The sequence below is a fragment of the Rhinolophus sinicus genome, linkage group LG12, assembly GCF_036562045.2.
Source record: "Rhinolophus sinicus isolate RSC01 linkage group LG12, ASM3656204v1, whole genome shotgun sequence".
In the NCBI taxonomy this organism is placed as follows: Eukaryota; Metazoa; Chordata; class Mammalia; order Chiroptera; family Rhinolophidae; genus Rhinolophus; species Rhinolophus sinicus.
This window is the reverse complement of record NC_133761.1, coordinates 31242650-31258111: the sequence shown is the minus strand read 5'-3', so window position 1 is coordinate 31258111 and position 15462 is coordinate 31242650. Positions and strand designations below refer to the sequence as shown.

The window sequence follows — 15462 nt, the reverse complement described above, 5'->3', positions numbered from 1 at the left end:
AGTGCCTGACTCAGGGTAATTATCGTTTGTTGAGCAGCCAGATGGTATAGTTAGAGGTGAAGATTACTATGGATATTTCCAAATATTGCAAATGTTTGAAAAATAAGTTGCTTTGGAAAAATCTATAAAAAGGACGCTTCAGAGCTGAACTTTTGCAGAGCAAGATTTTCAAGGATATCTTTTGTTTATTTGTTTGCAAAGGAATTTAAAACTGTGTTGCTTGGCAGCAGGCCTGCCTAGCATCTGAAGGAGTGTGCATCTCACAGAGATCAAAGTGCCCCAAAGCAGAGGGAACAAAGGTCAGAAAAGATGAGCTTGAAAGGATTTGTCCTCTCTCAGTCTGCAGTTCCAAACATAGCCTCTCAACTCACCACGCAGCCAGCTGAGGCTCTGAGAGGAAGTAGTAAGATGTTACAAGTGCAGGTTAAGTTACTAGAAATTATTTAAGTCATAACATTGAGTGTGTGGGGCACTGTCATTTGATAATGCATGGAAAAGGGGAGGCTAACGGCCTGGGGATGGAAGTGCTGGGTAAAGGAGCAGCCCCGAAGCAGTGGGACTGCTGTGCAGAAGGGGGTTGTGGTCAGGGGACGGGGGCACAGCCCAGGCTAAGGTGTCCAGGCCCCTTCACAAAGACCTCAGGCAAGTCCTTATGTTCTCTGTACCTGGGTTTCTCTTTTGTAAATTAGGACTGGAGACACCATTATTAAGAGTCCTGCTGGTCAGCCGGGTGCCAGGCACAGGGCCGGAGTTTGGTAATCAGCACCCGTCACACTACATTATGGTAGTAAAGGTACCTACCGTAAGCGTTGCCGAATTGCAAAGAGTTTCACGTGAGCAATGGCAGGAGCCTTTCTGCTTTAGTTTCACTCCAATGGGTTAAGTCGTTGTAACCACGGGAAGTAACAATGAGGTGATCTTGGGGGCCTCAGGTCATTGTTTGGGGTTGCGGGACCTCTTTTTGCTAAGAATTGTGGGCTTCTGTGTGTTCTGCTCTGGGCAGAAGCGCTTCCTTCCCTCTCTCCAAGCTCTTCTTGGAGCTTGGAGCTTACAGGGGCGCACAGAGGAGGCCTGAGCCGGCTGGCTTGTGACTGTTTCCACGCTGACTGACCTGTTCTCCTCCCACCCAGAAGCCCATCCCCGCCACCCAGTTTCCACTATGTGAAATTGTGCCTGATGGTAGAAATGAATCATCTGAGAAGCCAGGGTTTTGCCTTTGTGATGTCGCCTTCAGGGCTCAGCTCCTGTTGTTAACCAGGGTAGAAAGTCGTAAAGCTTTGATCTTTGCTGTAGTCGTACTGTGGTGTGCATCCTCCTCCGTGCAAGAGAATCATTTCATCTGAGGAAACTGCAGCAGGCTCACAGAGTCGTTCTACATCTCTGGTATTCTGTTGGTTAAAAGTAATTGTGGTTTAAAAGGTTAAAAATAATTGCAAAATCCGCAATTACTTTTGCACCAACCTAATAATTTCCAAAAACTTAGGAGTTCTGGGGGTGACGTAAATCCTCCTCACTGTACGCCAGTTGTACCTGCAGGCGCTGGCTGCCCCTGGGCCCCAGCACGATGCCTCTATCTGTGCTCCTCAGACATTTTCGTTCACAGTGCACATCTCATGTTTGGCTCAAACCTGCTTCCTTTCCTCTAAGAGTTTAAGAACTCTGTAGCACACACAATCAGTGCATTATCTCAGAACCTTCCGTCCCAGAACTACCTGATGTGTGGCAGGAAGAAGAGTCAGGAAGTCCCCACACCTGGGAAAAGTATAGATTTGTCTCCATTTAATCCAGTACCAGAAATGGTGTTTAAAAGTGCCAAATGCATTAAGTGTCTAATTGACGCTGGAGCTATTATCATATAATAGTTTGAAACCCATGGTTAGTGAAATCAAAATGCTGGTTCCTCGGTTTCTTCCTTTACAAGACAGAAACATTAATGACCCAGTTAGTAGAAACACATTTAAAGAACACATCAGGGTTGACAGAGTATTTTCACATGTGTCGTGTTATTTGATCTTCAAACCCTAGGCACGAGTGAGGTTAACTGACTGCCCAGGTCAGTCCTCTGGCTAGGACGAGAGCCTGGCCTTTCTACGTGCCATCCACCACGGAGGGCGCCAAGCTGGAAACAATCAGGATGTGGGGAGACTGAACAATTGAAAGTTCCAGGGTGGGGAAAACACATTTCCCCCAAATGTTTATGGGTTGGGGGGCCTTCCTGATGCTGCTTCGCCCTCATGGAGACACTGTGGAGTGTTATGAGGCCCTTGAAAAATCAAAGGAAGTCTTTCGCTGCCATCCCCAGCCACATCGCCTCAGGTCAGCGAGGAAGTGTCAGTTGGCAGAGAGATGCCGCTGAGGCTCTTGGATGAGCTCCACCACAGTTTTCGGAAAACAATGGCTTCTGGAACAATTCTGTGTAGCCTGCAGAATTGGCATTAGGCTTGCCCACATTTACCAGATCCATTTCCCGTACACCCCACTTTCTACTACACCCTGGAGTCTGTGTTGAGAGAGAATGTGAGCTCCGTGTCACAGTTCCACTCCACGTTCCCTCCCAAACGTGACTTCTCTCTCATGAATACCATTGGCAGGATGTCAGGACTTGCTTCTCTGACCCACACTTCTTTTGGGCTGCTGCCTGACTTATGAAGCATTGCTGGATTTCCAAGCAGCCGCACCCTCTGTCTTCACGGCCACTCTTGGGATGCCATTTGGAATCCCAACAAAATCGGCCTCTACCAGATGAATCAGGACATGTTCCCTCAAGGGAGTGAGCAAACAGCTGTGCACCCAAAACACGGCACTTAGGAGTAGCCCCTCCGATACCACTGTCAGCGGTCAGCGGATTGGTTTGCAGTTAGCAGGGAGTTGGGCAATAACAGAAGTACGTCCTTCTCAGTTTCCTAATCTGTTCTGGTCAGAACAAGCTGCACTCAAGCTGGAATACCTGATACACTGTGGGCCTCATTCGTCTCTGGAATGGTGAGCCGTGGAGTGGCATCTCAGTTTAGGCCTGCGCCTCTGCTATTGTGACTTATTTTCACAGTGCCCAAAATATAATGACACCCTGTGCTAAGGACAGCACCAAATAAGCACACAGGCAGGGACTCTCATAGCTCAGGGACAGTGTTCTCTGCCTGAGACTGGGGAGCAAGTCCCAGAACTGGTGAGGGAAGGCCATTTTAGTTCCCTTGCTTCGAAGAGAGCCCTCGTCTTCCAGCTAAAGGTTAGAAAAGGAAAGCGCTCCCCACTTTCTGCCCTGGCCAGCACACATGGAGCCCATAGGCATTCCCCTGCGAGGTGCACGCTTCCTTCCTCGCCTCACTTCATCACATCACAGCCGTCTCCATGTGGCCGCCCACCCCATGGGCCTGATGCCAACAGACAAGTTTGGGGATCAGTTTCCACTACTTAAAGCCTTAAAGCAGAGTTTGACTATATGACAGTAAATAATTTACCAGTTGCAGGATTTAGCTGGATTATACTAATAAGAGAACCTTCTGAAGGCCTACGAAAAGCTGCTCCTCCCGAGGCATGGCTGCAGGCACCATGGAATGACTGCCAGTCTCTCACTGCCTTTCTGTTCTCCGCCTCGCACCTGGTGACCAGTGAGGTGTCGGTGTGTGTGACGTGCCAGCTTTCCCCCTTCCGGGATCAGGTGCTGAGCGACGGCATGTCTGAGAGGTTCTCCTCTACCTCTCAGAATCTAACACCTTGTCATGGGGTGCAGGCTTTCCACTTTTCAGGCTGCCCAAATAGTTTATCTATCAAAGCCGTAGTAACTGAGCCTTGACTGTGGCTGGTGGCTGCAGAAAGTGGAAGATCAAAGGATAGTTTCACTGTGATACCTGTTTGCACTCAGGCAGGTAGAAGGTGGAGCCCTGTGTGCATGAGAATCACAGCCATGAAAGCCCCGTGTACAGGTTGGGCCTGGCACATTAAAGGGAGGTGGGAGAGTCTCAGCAAAGCGACCACGTGCCCCCCAACTCAGTTTTAATAGGCTTAACAGAAATCTGCATTTGAGAAAAGACGTTTTTCTCAGAAATGCAGGCAATAATATTTATTCCCGTTTTGCTACTCTTCAGCATGGAGACCTAGCAAAGAAATCAGACAATGAAATCTAAGAGCTGTATTCCTTGATGTGATGCTTTTCACTTTGACTGTCTGCTGTGAAATGATTTGAGGACCAGGCCCTGGGGATCTTCCCTCTCCCAGCACTGATGGCAGCCACTAGCTCAGTGTGCCGTTTCCATGAATACCTCCCAGCTGCTCTGCACCCGAAACTCACAGGTGGAGAGCAGACCATCAGATTCCTCACACTGAAAATGTGGGGCGAGCTCCCCAGCCCAAGTGCCAGGGTTGGGTGTCTGGGGGGCGCTGGCGCAGTGATCCCTCAGCCCTCCATAGCCAGGGCGGCCGGCACCAGCTGTGAGCAGCTTCCTCTGCTTCCTGCATCATTTCTTTAGAAAGTTTGAGAAGCACTGGTCTAGGCTGGGAAACAGACCTGTCGCCTCAGGTCATTCTTAATCTGTCAATATGTAAACTTAAGTGGCTCTGTCAAAATTTAGAGGAATGGAATCCTTGAAGAACATTCCCTTTATAATTGACCTGAAGGAACTGGCCTTTGGTTTTTCTGGATTTTGTTCAATGGAATATTGCTTGAAATTAGCAGGTCATTAACTGAGACCTGGAAATCTCTGGTTACCCAGGAGACTTTCAGTTAGTGGCATTTGGAATAATGGGATTTGACATGTACTAAATTTCTACCAGGGGGACTGTGCATTTTCATTAATCCTAGCAGGTTTGAGTTGAAAACAAAGAATTCTGTCAAGAAAAATGAAATTTTTACCTTTTGCTGAGTTAGGGAACCCCCCACTCCATCATGGGCAGAAAAAAAATCAGAACTGGTGAGGCCTTTACTAGATTTCATCATTGGCCCCTCAAAGTAAGAGTAAGGAGGACAAACCACCCCGCAGGAAAGCCATTAGAACAGATACTGGTGAGAGCAGGGTTTTGTAGCTGTTCTAAAGTGAAGAGTAAGTGGCCAAACCTCAGATGAAATGAGAGAGAAGGAGTTTGTCCAAGACGGGCAAAGGGCAGAGCTTGCTGGGGAAGAGCTGGGCTGCAACCCTGACTCCCTGCACTCAGAATCCTGCCTCAAGTACGGAACAGCTGTGTGACCTTAGGAAAAACTCCTTAACCTCTCCATGTCTCAGCGGCCTTATCTGGGAAATGAGGATAAAAACCATGCCTGACTCCTAGGATTATGAAGATCAACGATCTCATACAAGGAAAGCTCTTCACAGTCCCCAGCACATAGTAAGCACTCAGATCAGATTAGTGGTGTCCTTACGCTCAGCTGAACGGGGACGCATTCTGAGAGCTACGTCAGCAGGCCATTTGCTCATTGGGCAAACATCAGGGGCTCTTACACAAACCTGGTAGTATGTGCACCCCTAGGCCGTGTGTAGCCTGCTGCCTCTAGGCTACAGCCAGTACAGCCTGTTACTGTACAAAACAACAGGAGAATAAATCACACACAAGACAGAACGATGACAATCAAGAGACACAGTAAACACAAGGTGTCTGAGGCTGCTGCCAGTGTGACACGGCACAGTTTCACAGCAAGTTTTTTTATAAGTAGAAAGAGTACGCTCTAAAATGATGATAAAAGGTAAAATAATGATAAAAGGTCCTCAAAGAAAGTTGTTTCATTATAACATTGATGAGGTCCCCTAGGAACTTAACTCTTGTTTATATCAATTAGCCTACGGTAAAACTGGTTTCCTTAATATGTCATTTTGCTTAAAGTCACAGAACCTAACTTTGACTTTAAGTGGAGACTTACTGTATAGTAAATACATAAACCAGTGACACAGTTGTTTATTATCATTGTCAGGAATTATGTACTGTACATAATTGTACGTACGGACTTTTATACAACTGGCACGCAGTAGGTTCTTTTACACCAGCATCACCACAGACACACTGAGTAACGCCAATGCACTTCACTACAGCAGTAGGAATGCTGAAAAACTCCATTGTAATCTTAGGGGCCCACCGTCATTTATGGGCTCCATCATTCACCAAAATGTCATTATGTGGCACATGACTATAATAGAAATAATAATTACTATATCAACAATTACTCTTATTAAATAACTATTAATATATTAAGTTATTGTTCAATAATTGCTCTCATTAAAAGGGAGAACACGAAAAGGGGCTGGCCCCTTCCAGTGAGTTCCCCTCCTGACTGACTGAAAACGCGTTAGGCTGAGCAGCTTCACTCTCCTCCTAAGGAATTGTTAGTTCTCTTCCCTAAAAACCGTGTTGCCTGATTTCTGGAGAAAGGCATGTGGGTGTCACTATAGAATAGTTGACATGTTTATTAAATTCTGAGCTGAACTTCACAGATCCTGACTATGGATCAAAGCCAGTCTGAACATTGTGTTTTGATGAAGATAATAAATGTCTAACTTAAACTGCCCTCAATGTACTTAGATAATTGGTAAATAGATGTAAAGAACTTTATAATGAGGGTGGGGTTTCATTTTCAATCCACATAAAACTGTGTTCCAGATTGAAGGTTTTCTTTTGCTCAGGATTTTAAGCCTTAGCCCTTACTGGGGGCTTTTGTTGTTTTTCAGGTGCAATTGCTGGTATAGTCGATCAGCCAATGCAGAACTTCCAGAAGACCTCCGAGGCTCATGCTTCAGCAGGACACAAGGCCAAGGGTGTAATCTCGGGCGTGGGGAAAGGAATCATGGGGGTGTTCACAAAACCCATCGGAGGAGCCGCTGAGCTCGTGTCGCAGACTGGTTACGGTGAGTCGGTGGAAATCCCGTCAGACCAACTCAGACATCGCTGATTAATGTGTGTTATTATACCAAGGGTTCCCTATGATAATCTAGCCCTACACATGGCAAAGGAATGAAAAATAAAAGGAATAAACCCGTAAGTAGATAAATAGCTATCTTTCTCACCTCCTTATGCTTATCTACATGAAGAGTAGAATTGTACTAATAATAAATTATAATAAAATTACAGAACCAGGAAAATCAATGACTAATTTCAGTATATGTACGTGTCACAGAATCTTTTTACAATACATTTAATAAAATAGGCTTTAATGAAAAGTAACCAGTTAGAGATTGAGGGCAATATATAGAAAATACTGAAGCAGAGAATAGAATTATTGCTTTTTCTGGTGAGCAATTTGAAAGGAAAAATAGATTTGAGACAGAAAGCTATCTTTAAATTATAATGCATTTGTATTTGGACAATGAGAGAGAGAGGGGAACACTCGTGTGTGTGAGTGTGTACATGGCTGTGCGCACATACGCCTACAGAGCTTTACGCTTGGCATAGCGTTCTCACCTGCAGACTCCATGCTGCGTTGCAGCCAGGCCAAGTCTCCTCGCCAGTGGCAGCAGAGGCACATGACCTGCAACTGAGAGCCCTTTCCTCAGGCAGACAGTTGTAGAGAACTTTGGCTCATGGTATTACCTGCACTTGGAGGTAGAGTGCCAGGGCCTCTCCCCATGCATGCTGTGCACATGGAGCGGTGGGTGTGCGGCAAGGAAACACGTCCTCCCATGCTTATTTTCTGCATTCTTGATAGAGCACATGGAAGTGACTTTTAATAAACAGGTAACTGGAATTGTTTCCTTTTTACCCAAAATCAGTGCCGTCACTTTGGTGGTGAAGCAGGCCACCTCGCTAGTGTAGCAAACGAGGAGGGCTCTCATTTGTCAGACATGTGAACACACTGCATCTGGCCGTAAAGTCAGCAGGGGGCATTTCACCGCAGACATCCTGCACCTCAGTACATCTAACAAGAGGCAGCCAGATCAGGGCATAAAAGCTGTCTGAAAGGAAGAGATCGGCAGACGAATGCCCACACTCAGGCAACCATCGGAGAGATTCCTCTAAGAGACCACACAGACACGAACATGTGTTCCTCTTCGCTTCTCCCCTGCCTCCTCCCTCTCTATTTCTGTCTCTCCTTCTGTGAATGACATTTTCACTCACAGCGAAACTGACAAAAAGAACTTCTGCAACTTCTAAGTGGACAAAGTTTTAAATACTCCCTTATCAAATGCTTACACATTAACAAAAACAGTATTCCTTTTGCTCTGGACTCTAGTGAGGGAAAGTCAACTCATACTTCATAAATTCCTTTGGTTTTGAAAACACCATTGTGCATTTCCCAGGGCTGAGGAACTCTTATGTAAGAGCATCTCAGAACAGAGCTTCACATGGCCTTGTTGGTTTCCATCATCCTTGTAAAACTTTTATTACTGCACTGAAGGTTTTATAAACCACTAACTCTTAGTCTAATGACTGTGCCTCATTTATAAACATTTACAAGTCCTCAGAAAGCGCACATGCTGTACCATCTTTGGGTCTGGAGAGTCTCCTTGGAGGCCTACGTGGCTGCTGCTTGTGCCCTCATTTGCTGTTGGCACTGGAGAGAGCGTTTCATAAACCGGAGGCCCCACGAGCACTCAGAAATAGATATGGATTCATGTTTAACAGCTGGATTAAGTCACTTAAATACTGTCTCTAGGCAAACCATGTGCCTTTGTGTGCATCTCTGTGTGTGCTGTGTTTTTTAATTATTTGACCAGCCACAGCGTAGATACAGAAGTAGTCTAATATTAAGCAAGAACATCAACTAACATTCTTGACTTTTTTATCACATACATTGTAAATGATGGGTAAGCCATTTTCAGGACCGATGCCTCCCAGGAGTGTTATGCTTCCTCTAATTACCAGTCGATGATGGACTACAAGATTTCAGCTTGTAGCTAATGTAAAGTCACCGGGGTTAAGAGCATTGCAGTATTTAATGATTATCTGTACACTTGCTTCCAAAGATGTGACATCATTTCGGATCTGCAGCATTTTATGGGTGGCTCTAAGCAGATGACATCACTGTAGCAGGGGACTGTTTTCCAGAAAACAACTAGTAAAACTCCCTTACTTCTCTTACCACAGGTATTTTACATGGAGCTGGACTTTCTCAGCTTCCCAAACAACGCTATCAGCCAAGTGATCTACATGCTGACCAGGCTCCAAATAGCCACGTCAAATATGTCTGGTAAAATTATTGAGACACTTGCTCAACTGTACATGCGCATTGTGTGTTAACAGGGCCTGGCTTGCTCTCGAGCTAACCAGCCATACTTCCAGGGGAGCCCAAGAGGAGCCATCATTTTCAGCGTCTCAGGCAGCACAGGGGCATCGTAGAGCCAGGGAGAGGTGGCTGTCCTCAGAACTGGGTCTGCCACTCAGGATGCTCACTGGGAGGGAAGCCAGGGCCCACAAGAGGGTGTGAGATTCTCTATGGAACCAGCCTTCTAATTAGGGGTAACATCTGTAATAGGAAGAAAAGGAACTAACCAGAGCCCAGGGAAATCTTTGTCCCCAGAAGTAGCTGGGCTTTGCTGACCAGAATCAGTTTGAGAATTAAAATGACACTTACGTTTCAAGCTAAAATAATTAGATTGGTGAGGGCCCTTTGCCCTTGGGGAGCAATGTGTGGGATTGCCCAACCCTTGGTACAAACAGTGAGCACTAATATTGACCGTTTTTTCAAAGCTGGCTCCTAGCCTCACTTTTCTCTTTTAACACAGGAAAATGCTTCAGTCTCTGGGCAGACCGGAAGTCCACATGGCCCTGGAAGTGGTTCTGGTGCGGGACTCAGGCCAGGAGCATGAAGGGTGCTTGCTGCTAACGTCAGAAGTGCTCTTCGTGGTGAGTGTCAGCGAGGACACACAGCAGCAGGCCTTCCCTGTCACGGAGATCAACTGTGCCCAGGACAGCAAGCAAAGCAACCTACTCACCATGCAGCTCAAGCAGCCGAGAGTGGCCTGTGATGTGGAGGTACAGTTCAGAAAACAGGGTGACTGGGGCTGGCTTCCAGCGAAGTCGGGATGTGGGCTGATGGCTGGTACCAGGCATCTGTGAACCCACAGCCTCTGGACTGGCTGCAGAGGGGGTATGAGGCGAAGGGCTTGCAGAAGGGGGTTGGGAAGTCCCAGCCAGGTGTACCTGTGAGCCTTCAGGAGGCCCCTTCAGGAGAGGCCAGCAAGAGGCCAGGTGGGCTCACAGCCCCAGGCTAAGCTACCATATGACTTGAACAAGGCTTGGTCGTTGTGGGGCTGGGGTGCTGGGGTGCTGGAGTCGACAGGACAGGACAGTGGAGCTCCAGAATGAGCAGGTCTTACAAGGACTAGGACCAAGGCAGCAATTCCATGCAGCTGCTCCATGAGACAGGCCCCACGTGGGCCTGCACGTGGCCTGGAAGTGGCTACAGCAGGTGCGTGGTCCTGGAGAAGGCCGCCTTAGAAGTGAGGGTGTCATAAGTGAAACGGCATGGGCAGTAGGCCAGACCTTTGCAAGTTCACAAACCAGGAGGTCTGTGACTTGTGGGGTCAAAATTTCGTACACAGATCTCTGCCCCATCCACTGCTCTGTGTTCTGTGTGGCTCTGTGCTCCCTCCCCACAGGGCAGTTTCCCGTCAGTCCCACAAGGCACCTCCTGGAGATGTTGCTTACTGTCTTGGGGCAGCTCCCTGGCCACACAGCTCCTGAGATGTTCTGGCTGCTGGCTCCTGGCCACACGTTAGTTGATGTGGAATGGGTGTTCAGGCAAGGCATACTGGGTTCAGGGGTCAGGCATACTGATGAGAGTAGCACCAGCTGCCTGCAGTCCAGTCCGGGGTGAGCAGGGGCCCCACTGGGAAGCTGCTCTCTGCCCCGGCATCCCTGCTAATTGCCTGATCTACGGAGCCCTAAGAGATGACTTCAGAAACAGACATCTTTTCCCACTTGGCAAGATAGGTGTGGATCAGGGGCAGTGAGGAGCCTGCTGGCCTGACCTGGGACAGAGTGGCCCTGGGAAAGGACAGCAAACCTGTGTCTACAAGGTCCTGCCCGATTCCTTCATTATTTTCTTCCTGGTATGGAGAGCCTGTGTCTCCCTCACACCACTGTTTGGGTAAAATTATCTGAGAAGATGGAAGGCAGCCAAGCACAACAACTGAGATTTCTCTAGTTTCTTGGATCATAATCAGTCAGGCTTTAAGCTGGGGCTTGGCACTAAACTACAATGCTGCTTCGAATTGATGAGTTTCTGGGAATAAACAGAGGTCAGATGTCCAGGCTGACTTTATTAGATCTGCCAAAATCTTCTGATCTAGTTGACAATAAAGCAACAGTGATGTGGCTACAGGATTTGGCAGGAGATAGTATCATTATCTTCAAGTCCTTGGTCCTTAACAAGAAACGGCCAGGGCTCTGAAGAGGGTCTGTCACCATCATTATTCCATAGCTGCTTGGGAACAATTTCAGATCCTAAACTACTGAGATTGGAGATTCAGCTTTTGCTGTTGAACTGTCTATTGTGATCCTTCTCTCCGGCTTTTCTGTTTGAGGGTACTGCTGGGAATTAGCATAGCGGGAGGGAAACAGACCTGTTTCTCCAGGGGTTAGTGAGATGCTATCTGCAGTCACCACCCCAACAAGTTGCCAAGGCCTAATTGAGACCATGGGATCACTGAGGCAGGAGCACTGACACTGGGCAGCATGCTCTACACCAGTTGCCACTGGTGTTCAGGGGTAACAGAGGGCTGGAATGAAAGGGTGGCAAAGACAGAGGCAGGACAAAAAGCAGGAACCGCAGGGTAGCTATTAAAGACAGACAAGACAGATGCCGAGTTTACCCAGCAGCACCTGAAACTGGAAAGAAAGGCTGGCTACCTGGTATGCCTTCTGCTTCCGCTGCTTTCCCAATATCTATTCCACTTTACATCTACCCTCAGCTCTGCGTAAGAAACAAGAATTAACTGCCCAGTTCTGTGTCCAAACTCTAACCTCCCCCAGTCACCCCAAAGGAGACCTGAGCTGCAGAACAAAATACTCATTTATTTTCTGAGACAGTAAACCCTTCCTTAAACGTGTCGTAATCCCATGTATTTTTTAAATTGGGGGGGCGGGGGGTGGTGTCATTCAGTGCTGCTTGACACGACTTTTCCTCCGTTGGCGCACTCATCAGTGCATAGCAACCTAATCCAGATGTAAGCTGGGTGAAGCAGCCTACCCGCTGTTTTCCAGGGAAAACTATATAAAATCTTTATATAAAATGGCCTTTCTGGTTTTTGCTTTAGATACTAGGAAACACAGCTCCTTTGAATTTTGAAAGGAATCAATTTGTAGATGACATCATTCAGTATATTCAAATATGGCAGGATTCAGATTTTTTTAAATCAGCATTTGCTTTTCTTGGTTAAATGCAGCCATTTTTAGGGTAATAATTGCTTAATATGCCTGGCACATCATCGAAATCCCTTATGAGAGGCTCAAAATGAGTCAGAAGGTCAATTTATTCCTTGGCCAGGTTCCTTTCACAACACGGGTTTTCCTGTGCTGCTGTTCAGGAGGAGCAATTAAGACTTTGTGTATTCAAAGCTTTCCAGCTGAATTCTGACCCCATCAAATGATATCATCAGCGCTCTGGCTTTTGCCCGGTGGTGCACAGCTTTCATGTGTCAGTGAATCTTTGGGGGCCTTTATTTTTGTTCTCAAGCTTAAAAATACGAGACCCAAACTCTAACAGATCCCTACTTACTATTCTGGCAGGCCCCTTCACTTTCTACCATCCCACTGGCTTTCCGCAGCTTTTAAGACACCTTGGCCACACTGTTTCTGTGCCCTACGCAGAAACACGGAAATTCTTTACACTACTTGGAGAACTAAAACGCCCTCGTTAAAATGGTTTTAATTCTTCCAGTGGTCTTGCCAGCATTTACTAAAGAACCCGGAAAGGTCAGTGGCTACCTGATTCCCACAGATCAACGGCTTATGCACCAGCTAGTTTCAGGGTGGGAAGAATTTATAGCGACAACTGCCTTTGATGGGTATTTTCTCAGGAAATCTCACCTAAGAACTTAGGTAGTATATCTCAGTTCTATTTGAGTTCCACTGAAGATGAGCCAGACTTTTATGAACCATAAATGTACTTCGCATCCTCCTTTTTTCCATAAAAATTTCCCCTTCCTCTGCCCAGTTTTATTTTCTCTGGCTTTAAATCCTAGTATTTATAAAAACAGAGAATGTTACAGTTCAAAAGGTATTTTTTTAATGCTGTCCAAAGCCACTGGTTTGAAAGAGATGCTCTTCACTTTTCTGTCAAACTCAAAAATGTTCCGTCTGAAGAGGTTTGAGGAGACGGGCAAACAGCTTTATTTCAGAGCTTAGTTTAATGGTGATTAGATTTAAGCAGAGAACACCTTTGTTCCTGGGCTGGTTAGTAAAGAGCAGTGACAGATGTTTTAATAGTTAATGAGTAAAATGTTATCAAATCAACTTCAAACATGGGGATTTTACATAATACCAAGTGCTTATTCAAAGGAGGGTGTCTTTTTCTTCTCTCACGTAGAGCTTGTTATACTGCTGGAATTGCAGTAGTATTGCCAGTTAGAGGCAAAAAAGAAGTTTTGGATAAAATGGCTTTAACTAAATAACCTGAAAATGTATGAAATGTATGAAGGCAAAACGGATAATTGTGGAAATCTCCTTATGAGAGTTTGGCAACTAAAGAAATCTCTTATTTTTGGATCCCAGGTGGATGGAGTCCGAGAGAGACTGTCAGAGCAACAGTACAACAGACTTGTGGATTACATCACAAAGACATCTTGTCACTTGGCCCCCAGCTGTTCGTCCCTGCAGACACCATGCCCTGTGCTGGCTGTGGAACCTCTCCCCTCCACTGTGAAAACGTACCATTATATGGTGGATCCACATTTTGCTCAAGTCTTCATTAGTAAATTTACCATGGTGAAAAATAAAGCCCTGAGGAAAGGGTTCCCTTGAGGGGTTCCCTCCTCTCAGGTGTTGATTCCTCATTGTGCAATTTATTTTTGAAAAAGAAACCCAACTCTAACATCAAATATGGACACAAGGCGAACACTTTTTCTATAGTTATAGGTAATTTTCTATCCTTTTCTAAAATTAATTCAGATTCCTCTTTCTCCCTAAAACTTAAGATACTGTAACAAAATGGAGTGATACAAAACTTCCTTTCAGTGGGAACAATGATTAACACAATCATGTATGTTGTAGTCTTACCACACGTAGAAATTGCATTCCTTTTTGCTCTACAATATTTGCTAAAATGTCGACTATAATTAGGCTCTGGTAACACTCCACTCTAATGTAAAATGTGGTCAGGCCTTAAAATGGAGAAATATTAAAACTTCATTCACAGTTGCATCTGATTTTAGGCTGAGACACTGTCTTTACCTAAAACCTCCATCTGCAAAGGTTTAGATTCTTTAAATGAAATTACGTTTTTAGGTTTTATTATTTAACTTGTTGTATTTGTTACTTATATGTGATGCTATTCTTTTCAGTGAAAGCTGATGTGTATACTCCTACTTTAAAGTCTGCATTTTACTGAAATTTACCAAACATGACTATCCAGGTACATTCTGGAAAAATGTTTTTCTAGTTTGTGTTACTAAGTCAAGCTTAGAGTAAATCTTTTTTGTCTACCGATAAAAACAGACCCAAAGTGCTCAAGTGACTTTTAGTTCCATAAACTAAAATAAACACTACTAGGAATTATCTTTGACAGCCCCTTGTGGAAGGGGTTAGCAGGATTCACACTGCCCTGGTGCACTAAAGGGGCGCCAAGAACCTCAAAATTAACCTTAATGAACCAGACCAAACAGTTCATTTTGCTGAATTGACTTGCTCAACCATAAAGATATTCCCAGTGTCTGTTAGTATTACTTTGCATTTCACGACGAGTTTGGCTCAAAACAGGATTGGGTCACCAGGTATCATCTTTAATATTCAGTAAATCTCTCAAGACTCCAATTAAAACACATTTACTGAGTACATCTAAACTTGGGCCTACAACCTGTTACCTACAGTTGTGAATTCAATTTCAAATGCCCATTGATCTTTAACTGAAGTCTCACATGTTATTGACCATACGAAGTCACTGAATAATAGTTGCTTCTGGAAAGCTAGATCCAACAAGGCTACCAAACAGTGACAATAAAGCCCAAGGGTATATTTTATTGGAAAGACAGTCTCTGTCTCTTCTAAGAGCCCGCAGTATAGTAGTCATGTGGGCTCATGGATCCCTTACATCCATGGCCCAGGACCACGACCATTTGGACAATTCAGGCCAAATAAGAAAAAATGGTTCCTCCATTAGTTTGTTGTATCATACTCATTTAGGAAAGTGACAGTTTTGTCAGTTAACCTCAAGAGTAACTTTCTAAGAATGTAAATATGTATTAATTCTTACATCTTTTATAGTAATTTTGCATACTACTTCTAAGAATTGTTACATAAAATTGTTTAAAATAAAAGGAATCCTTGAATTACTGACTACATCTAAATGTGTATTATTACCAGGGGTTTTTAAAATGCTGTTTTCCA

General features: G+C 45.3%; 1 protein-coding gene across 8 annotated transcripts in view; it reads left to right on the top strand.

Annotated features, from left to right (window-relative positions):
* Positions 1 to 15411, top strand: part of VPS13B (vacuolar protein sorting 13 homolog B) — a 737914-nt gene extending 722503 nt beyond the window's left edge. For all 8 annotated transcript variants that reach the window (XM_074316465.1, XM_019757646.2, XM_019757649.2 and 5 more), the window contains exons 59-62: positions 6651 to 6827; positions 9004 to 9106; positions 9642 to 9891; positions 13633 to 15411. In XM_074316465.1, coding sequence (XP_074172566.1) covers positions 6651 to 6827; positions 9004 to 9106; positions 9642 to 9891; positions 13633 to 13881 — 779 coding nt within the window. In that variant the 3' untranslated portion in view covers positions 13882 to 15411. The remainder of the gene's footprint in view (positions 1 to 6650; positions 6828 to 9003; positions 9107 to 9641; positions 9892 to 13632) is intronic.
* Positions 15412 to 15462: the final 51 nt, after the last annotated feature.